Source organism: Ziziphus jujuba, chromosome 6 (assembly GCF_031755915.1).
Source record: "Ziziphus jujuba cultivar Dongzao chromosome 6, ASM3175591v1".
Taxonomy (NCBI): domain Eukaryota; kingdom Viridiplantae; phylum Streptophyta; class Magnoliopsida; order Rosales; family Rhamnaceae; genus Ziziphus; species Ziziphus jujuba.
In genome coordinates this window covers 12,002,802-12,012,703 of record NC_083384.1, presented here as the reverse complement: position 1 = coordinate 12,012,703, position 9,902 = coordinate 12,002,802, and the positions used below count along the sequence as shown (strand labels likewise).

General features: G+C 32.7%; 1 protein-coding gene across 1 annotated transcript; it reads left to right on the top strand.

Moving 5' to 3' along the window:
• The first annotated feature begins 2,441 nt into the window (after positions 1-2,441).
• Positions 2,442-4,466, top strand: LOC107406452 (BAHD acyltransferase DCR). Its single transcript, XM_016013573.4, has one exon. It carries the CDS (start codon positions 2,558-2,560, stop codon positions 4,004-4,006), a length of 1,449 nt encoding a protein of 482 aa, XP_015869059.1. The 5' UTR covers positions 2,442-2,557; the 3' UTR covers positions 4,007-4,466.
• Positions 4,467-9,902: the final 5,436 nt, after the last annotated feature.

Sequence of the window (9,902 nt, the reverse complement as noted above, 5' to 3'; positions counted from 1 at the left end):
TCCCTGTACGGAACAAAAAAAATGATTGGGTATCTAGAAACTATCTGTTTGTACATCTATATATTCATGTTTCACGTTGAGCATGAAATTTATTAACTTATTTTTAGGGTCAAAAGGAAAAATTGAGTTTGATTACTTTGATTAGAATACCGTACTAGCAAATGGGAAAAGGCAAAAGAAATTTGTCGGGTGAAGATACTGTTATAGACTATAAACATGCCTTTTTTTTTTCTTATATAGAGTATAAACATGGCTTTCCTTGCAGTTGCTACCCCAAAGCAACATGATGGCACATTTTTTGTTGTGTTTTTTTTTTTTTATTAATGGTGGGCTGCCTTACGTACCACTAAAATCATATTTGTACTAACTCTTTTATATTTAATTATAAATATATTTATATAAAGTGAAAATTTTTGCACATTTGTTACCATAATAAATATATAGACACACATCAAATAACATATCTGTCTTATGTATATTTACACATTTTTAATGTACAGATGTTTAAATGTCTACATTATATAAAATTATATATGTATGTATGTACATTAGAAGCACTATAATAGAACCTACAGATGATTTTATTTATTTATTTATTTTTGCTAGTCATATACACTAATAAGATAAGTCGCAAGTTAATTATTTATTCCTTCATTTATTATAAATATTTTTTCATGACTCTGGTTGTTATCTATGAATTATGCAATGCCTATATTACAAATTATGTCAATGTCTATATGACAATACCTAAAATAAATAAATAAAAATTCTGGGCTCCCCATTATTTGGATTTTGGAAGAAGATAAGATTTTTTATTTTTATTTTTATTTTTTAAATTAGCAAAAACCGGTCTTTTGTCTCACGGGTAAGAAGAATTAAGAAGCAAAATGGGGCTAAATTGCAAATGAAGATCTTGCTCGTTTTACTACAAACTACAAACTACAGCTTACGGATTTTAATTGTTGCCTAATTACTTTATTTTTATTTATTTATTAAAAAAAACAAAGACTTATTCGCATGGTTATGGTTACGGTTGATTTGAGTTAAAAAATAGAAAAAAATAAAAAAAAAGTTGAAAAAATCAAGCCAAACCCATATTGAAAATATTTTTTTTCACTTATTGAATCTATTTTTGGGAAATATCGTAGGAGTTGCTGAAAATACCAGATTTGTTAGATTTGGACAATCAAGGCAATCAGCAACTATTACCAAAGAAAAAAAAAAAAAAAAAAGGGCAATCAGAAACTATACCAGTACTTTTCCAAAGCAATTAGCCCATAAAATCTGCATGAGAATGCACAAAATTTCTCTGAATCTTTGAATTGGATATCCCAAAAATCTTTGCACATGACTCGCTGCTGTGGATTGGAAAAACCAATAAACGAGGATACCCTCCCTCCTAGTTTATATGTAACTTTGGTAACTCTCATGCATGACCAGCAAAACCATTTTAGCTCTTTAATTTTGTTTTTCATTTCTCACCACGCCTTCTCCAACTCTACTTCTTCTTTTGACTCCACTGATTTTCCAACGCTTTTCTAATCAATCTTTAAAAATAGAATTTATTTTAAAAAAAAAAAAAAATCCACCGGCTTTTATATGGAAAAGATCCCCGATTGAACAAAATTTATTCATACCCAAAACAATAAAAATAAAATAAAATAAATCATCACCACTGCCACCTCAACTTACTTCTCTTCCCAGCAATGTCCAGGGATTTGGTCTTAGGAGTCAGTCATTGACTCCACAGCAGTTGTGTAGTCAATACTTAGCAGAAAAATCTTTTCCTGTTGGTGTTGCTGAAAAATATTATTGGACCCATAAAAAGTATAGGAACCAAAAAAAAAAAAACAAAAAAAAAAAGAAGCTATTTATCATTGATTTTTTTTTTTTTTTTTGGGCTGCTGAAAGCTATTTATCATTAATGGTGGTCATCATATATAAGATTTTTATAGTGTTTGACAACTAAAATGCATGTTTAAATTCACTTCTCCAAATAAAATTTCAATAAAAAGTTAATATATAATCAAACTCAACCCATAATTAATAGTTATATTAGCGATTGTTCAACTGATAATCATTGTTATTGGTAACAACTACCGAAACGGCCCAAACTCCAAAATTGAATTTTAAAAACATAAAACAAATTTACTTACTTTCCTTTTTTTTTTTTTTTTTTTTTTTACCTTTTTTTTTTTGAAATCGAGGGGGTCGACCGCTGTGGGTGCAGCTGCAACATCCATGAGTTCTTCTTAAACACTGTTTACTCCTTTTCTCGCCATGTCACCCGACAATCTTTCATTGATTTTTTTAATAATTTGAAATTAATAATAATAATAATAATAATAATAATAAAGGGAATAGGCTTTAATAAATTAATGGATATAGTGAGGGAAGCAGACGAAAATACCACCTAAGTGCATGAATCCGGCCTCATACTCTTCTCTATATAAACCCAACCGCCTCTTCTTCTTTCTCTCAGGGCTCTCTTCCTCACACACTCACTACTTACTCAGAACCCAAAAGAGAAACAATAAATATATATATTCATACAAAAATGCCTGCTTCTTCTACAATTGTTGTTTCCAAATGCACAATTTTTCCCGAACAACCTTCCTCTGTCAAATCCCTAAAACTCTCCGTTTCGGACCTCCCCATGCTCTCTTGCCAATACATCCAAAAGGGTGTTTTGCTCAATTTACCTCCTTACTCCATAAACGACCTCGTTTCCTCACTCAAACACGCTCTTTCCTCTGCTCTATCTCACTTCCCTGCTCTAGCTGGCCGTCTCGAAACCGACTCCCAAGGCCATATTTACATTGTCTGTAACGATGCCGGCGTGGAATTCATTCAAGCCAAAGCCAAACACCTTTCACTGCATAACATTCTTCTTCCCAACGACGACGTTCCTGATTGTTTCAAGGAATTCTTCGCCTTCGACCGGACTCTGAGTTATTCCGGCCACAATAAGCCTTTGTCTGCAGTTCAGGTTACTGAACTAGCCGACGGTGTGTTTATTGGTTGTACCGTTAACCATTCCGTTACGGATGGGACTTCGTTCTGGCATTTCTTCAATACCTTTGCTGAGATTTGTAAAGGTGCTATGAAAATCTCGAAGTCGCCGGATTTTAGCCGCGACACCGTTTTTAACTCACCGGCCGTGCTTAAATTCCCCCCCGGTGGACCTAAGGTTACGTTTTCCGGCGAACAGCCTCTGCGTGAGAGGATTTTCCATTTTACCAGAGAAGCTGTTTTGAAGATGAAGTTCAGAGCGAATAATAATACCTTGAAAGTGATGCGTAACGGTATTTCGGACTCGGCCGAGATTTTCGGCAAGCAGTCCAACGACAGCTGGAAAACCGCTAACGGTTACGACGGTTCTCTGTTAAAGAATAATAATAATAATAATAATAATAATAACAATAACAAGCGGATGGAGGAGATTTCGTCGTTTCAATCGCTTTGTGCACAGCTGTGGCGTTCGGTGACACGTGCGAGGAAGCTAGAAGATTCCAAAACGACCACGTTTCGTATGGCTGTGAATTGCCGCCCCCGACTCAATCCCAAAATGGACTCGCACTACTTCGGCAACGCGATTCAGAGTATTCCGACTTACTCTCCGGCCGGCGAACTGCTCTCTCAGGACCTCCACTGGAGCGCCGATCTTCTCCACAAGAACGTGGTGGCGCACGACGACGCTACCGTGCGCCGGGGTGTTGAGGATTGGGAGAAGCAGCCGAGGTTGTTCCCGCTGGGGAACTTCGACGGCGCGTCGATCACCATGGGGAGCTCGCCGAGGTTCCCGATGTACAACAACGATTTCGGGTGGGGCCGACCTCTGGCTGTTCGGAGCGGTAGGGCCAACAAGTTCGACGGCAAGATCTCGGCGTTTCCCGGCAGAGAAGGTAACGGAAGCGTCGATCTGGAGGTTGTTCTGGCACCGGAGACGATGACCGGACTCGAAAACGATCCGGAGTTCATGCAGTACGTTTCGGCACCTGAGTAAAAACTAAAATAAAAAAAAATAAAAAAAATAAAAAAGAAGTTAAACGGAAAAAAAATGGAGAAATTGTCGGTGACGGCGACGGTGACGGTGACGGTGACCGAGACGGTTACAGGAGGAAGTTATAGTGTACGGGTCAAGAAGTTTGGGAGGGTCCGTTTGGACTGTGGAGTACGCCGCTAGATTATTGTGGGGGGCCTGATTTGGACGGCTTTAAACAGCGAAAGTTTTGGCCGTTTTCAATTTGGAAAAGTAGTAGTTTGTGTAATATGGCTTTTGTATATTATTACATTTTACAGTCTTCAGTTTCCACGTGACTAAATTCGAAGATATATTATTCATAAAAAAAAAAAAAAAAAGCTTGGCTGAAATTTACTTGACCTTTTTATATCTGTATGCATATCGCACTAATATGCTTTGGGTTCAATTTTCTAAAAAAAGCCATTATGCTTTTTCTCTCCAATATGATCTCTTTTATTTTTTTTGTTTTTTTGTTTTGGTTATGTTCAATATGATTTCTCTTCCTCAACCAGTGGGAGAACACACAAAATGCGTTTACTTTCTTTTTTCTATTTGTCTTTATCAATAACCATAAACGACAAATTTCTTTTTCATTTTTTCATTTTTTACTAATTAATTATTAAAACAATCATTTTAGTGAGCAATTCTTATATAATTAGTCGGTTTGATTGTTAGTAAATTATTAATATCATCATTGAAGTTCTTTTTAGGATCGTCCGACTATGTTTCAAGTGGGCTTATCTTTCGAACGGGATTGATATGGTCAGTCGCTTCAAGTATTATTTTGCTAGGGAGAAAAGAAATCATGATTAAATATTATTAACAGAGGTTTCAGCCAAAATATATATATATATATATATATTATTAATAGAGATTTGTATAAATAATAATAATAATCATAATAATAATAATAATTTAGTCCAAATTATCATTGGTAGTGGGGGAATAAGAACAATCATATAACAATGTGGGGGGTTTCTTGTGTCAAATCATAAAATTGGAATTCAAAATTGGTGATTAGAAAACCTAGTCAAATAAGGATGTTTAAATAGACTTGGTTAAAGAAAGCTACTCAGGAGATAGAATTGGACAACATAATACTTGTGATTGGCCACGTGTTTTTCTGTCGTTTTGTGATAGGTCAAGGACATGTGGGGATTTTCACAGTTTTAATTTGCTCCAAATAAATGACACTTAGATATTGGCCAAGAAGGAAAAAAAATAAAGAAAGCAATAAGACTCAGGTTATCCCTTGTGATGGAGACATCATAATTGAATTTGTGGGGGTGCCTTCTAAATTCATTGACCCACTTAGGAATGACCTCAACCATCCAATCTAAGTGCATGCTTAAGGTTCTGATCATTTTGCTGGGGTCTTGACCAAAATTTCTTGGAACTTATATATATGAAATTTAGCACCCTTTTCCTTTTTTTTCTCCGAGGAGATCACATGACCTAGCCATATTATTATTTGTGGCAGGTGCTGTGGGGGTAGTGTGTGTATTGTATTTTCATGCAAAGTATCATTTGGTTTTTACTTCTTTTCCCTTTCCAAAAATATTCCGATTCACCACAAAAAAAAGAAAAAACATTGATTTAAAAACAACAGCGAATCTTGTAGCCAGTGATGGAAATGAAAGGAGGCAGAGAATGGAGCCCATATTGCTTTAATCAAAACTAAAATAAGTATTTTCTGACCAATGAGAGATGGATATTTCTCACACACACACACACACACACACACACACACACACACACACACACACACACGCAAGCATAGTGATTGGCTTAGAAATTTATAAAAAAATAGAATTCCCTTATACGTTGTTGTAAAAGTTTGGAAAAAAATTGATATTCAAGATTTAGTTTTATGAGAATTAATTTTTTTCTTGGTATGTTTGATGAGTAATAGAAAAATTAAAATTTATAAGTAATTAAATTTAATATTGTATAATAAACTAAGTATATATATGTATTTTAAAAAAATTTAAAACTATTTTTTCGGGAATTTTCAAAATGATATCTTTATAGGTAGAAACAATTTTCTCACATATTTTTTTATTGGTGAGAATCTAATTTTCTGGACCTATACTTTTCTATCTCATAAATAACCAAATAAAAAAATCATTATTTTTTCAAAAAAATTAAATTCTCACTAACTTTATCATTACTCAAACATACCGTTAGAAAAAAAGAAAAAGAAACACAAACCCAAGATTGTAAAAAGGCCATGTCAAGGAGTTTTAGTAGGAAGGAGAAGTTAAAACGATTGGATCAAATGTGAATATTGGCCGGTGATAGGATGCTTGAACCATTTATAGGTAAAGAGTATTTACCAAAAAAAAAAAAAAAAAAATTATAGGTAAAGGGTTGTAGCCCCCGTGATTGACCATATGAGAATGACACTAACCATCCAAATCCAATTTGCATAGAGCAACTGGGCTGGGGGGATGAACCCAGATATATTATTTATAATCTATGATCCATGACCATGCCTATCAACCATACATAGCTAGGTTACTCGGGACCAATAGTACTTTTTCCATTTCTTTTTCCTTTTTCATGTGCAGTATGGAACTTTCAATTATGATCCTCCACATCTACCACAAGCCTAAATAGAGGGTGTCACACCTCCATGCAACCAGTAATCTCCGCATGGACCTAGCCTGTTAGGGGCTATGTATAATTAGTCTATAATAGGCCTTTGATATTTATACACTATCATCAATTTCTTTGGTGAATACCCCTAAAATTTGATAAATTAATTTCTTAATATTTTTATACAACCTAAAGTTAAATCTAAGATATACTTCACGATATTCATGTTTACATAGTCATGATATGCTGGATGATATCATTAGTTTATGTTGATATTTATTTATTACATCTAAAATAGTAAAAATTAATAGTTCAATTTTTTTTAATACAATAATTTATAATTTTAAAAAATATATATCTTAAAACTATAAACAATATAGGTATAAATAACGTATCAACTCAATAAATTTATAGTATAATTTCAATTTGGTATATAAAAAACCAATTAAAGCTCTTAGGAAAAGTTGTCTTTGCCCTGAAACCTACTAGCCATCACATCGTCTAGCAGGACACAGAGGCCGGTGGCATAACATCGGCAAGTCTCTTTGAGAAAACCTGTAGGCTATAACTGATGATTTTCTAAAATATAGAGGGCAGAATGATAAAATTAATTCATGGCTATTGGGGAATATTTTGTGTATGTTTCTTTAGTGGTTGGAAGACGACCCTGAAATAGGAAAAAGTTACATTCTAGAATATATATATATATATATATATATATTATAATAATTGTATAAACAAAATTTACCAGGTTAAAGCTGGTTAAAGTAGTTGAGGTGTTAGTGTAATTTTGTCCCTATTTCCTTTTCTGTATGAAAGAAAGAAAAATACTTTAACCCCATCAGTTTAGTAGTAGAATATAACTTTACCCTATTATAATAAAATAAAATAATTTTTAAGATGAAGTTGTGTCAAGGATGACCAGGATTCGAGTCACCGGATGGAAACATAAGAAATAGCAAAAAATTAATCCAATATCTCCCATCCAATTACTCAAACATATCATCTTTGACATAGATAATCATGCTTGCCAACCATGCTAAACTATTTTATTCCAGTAAAAGTTCTTTTATTATTTTATGTCATTTTTAGCATAGGTAACGGCGCTCGCCAACAAAGTTAGATTATTTGGTCCTAATAAGAGTTCTTTTATTTATTATAATGGGGTAAAGTTATATTCTAATAGCAAACTGACGGTGTTAAAGTATTTTTCTTTCTTTCTACTGAAAAGGAAATAAGGACAAAATTACACTAACACGTCAACTACTATAACAAGGTAAATTTTGTTTATATGTTTGCATATATATATATATATATATATGGGCTAATTATAAATCACAAAATCTGAAAGTAAAGGATATTAATATACAATTAATATAATATATATAATATAATATTCTATTTATGTTTATGTGAAAGTTTAAGAGGAGATAGTGACTAACAAGAGTTGGAGGCAGGAATTGAAAAATCCATTTGTTTTTGTTTTTGGATTATAGGAATAAAAAAATATTATTTATCATTATTGATAAATGATAATAATATATATATATGATTTGACAATTTAAATGCTATTTAAAAAAAAAATTACTTGTTCAAATTAATTTTTAAATAAAAAATAAAGATATAATCAAATGCAGATAATTAACAATTATTATAATAATAATAATTCCATTTATGTTCATTATCTTGATAACAAAAAACAAAATTCTAAAAGAATTCATGATTTTATTGCTGGATTATAAATCCATATCTTAAATTTTGGGACTATAACCATTTTTTATCTTTTATAATATATAGGGTTTTTTTTTTTTTTTTTAAATTGATCACTGCAATTTATCAACTTCAGTATATTTTTGCACAATTACTTACATGTGAAATTATCGAAATTTGTGTATGGAAAAGAGGTTGCAACAAAAACGAAATTTAGCATATGAAAAAATTATATTATTTGAAAACATTCAATTTTTAAAGCCAACTCTCCAAGAGTAGTAAAATTACTAGGGATGTCTAACTTCCTCAAATCTAAATTACATAGAATGTGTTATAAAATAACATTTCTTTGAGGGAGTACAATGAATATCTTTTGAAGACTTTGAGCAAAAAAATATATGTATATTTTTTGAAGACGCAATACGGGAGTGTTGAAAAATCTGCAACGGTCAAGGGTAGGTGTTTTCCTGAGCGGAAAAAGTGTTTTGCCCAAAAAAAAACAGAAAGGCCGGAGAAAAAAAAAATAATAATAATTAAGAAGAAAAGAGAAGAGTAAGTCGGCCCAATACACCAATTTGGGCCTTTAAAAAAGCTGAAGATTAAGGTCAGTTAAGGCCATTTTGCAGTCCAATTGAAGCTTAAACGCCTCTTTGCATGTAGTTTTGGTACCGATGCCCTCCTCTCAATCAAAATGTCGAAATATGTCCATCCTTCTGAAAATACATATTTTTGCCCAGTTTGTCCCTCATTTAAAAAATTAATTTCTTTCATTGATTTTCTGCTAATTTAGCCCTAGAAGAGAGAGAGAGAGAGAGATAGACAGAGACCAATTCATCCAATTGGCCATGAAGTTCTTGATTTTCCTATATCCCTCGATAAATAATCCTAAAATTTCTTTTTACCACTTAAAGTTTGATTTAACTTCCACTTTTTCCACTATTTATCATCTACTAATGAAAAGGGTACATATAGACATAAAAGAAAAGGAAAAAAAAAAAAATCAATCTTTTTCCTTGATTTTCTCACCATCCAAGCGAGAATGATATCAAGAAAACCAAATTGCTTACTAAGAGAGAGAAAGAGAGAGTCACATGGTGGGGTAATCGAAGGAGATTATTAAGGAAGGAGAAGAAGAAAGAGGCAGGTGTCTGTGAATGAATAAAGGAGTTAACAGACCGTCCACATGGTACTGGCATCAAATATCAGCATCAAAGTTAGCACTTTTACGATTTTTCTGTTACACATACGTACACAGCATAATCCACAATTTATTTTTTAAAAATATCAGTTTTGACACTGATTCATATGCAACAGTCATCATAACCTCATCATATATATATATATATATATATATGTATTATTATTTTTTTTGTCGTTTTTCCTCTCCCTCAGGCGGAGGACTGCCATAGAATAGTATTCTAAGAAAGAGAGAAAATATAGCCATCAATGTGGATGACAATGACCTATACAGTATGTACTACACAAAACATGAAATCAGCATGCATGTCCGGTGTTGCTGGTCAATGAGAAAAAGTGTTTTTGGGTAATGTGAATAGGAAAAAGGTTTTTG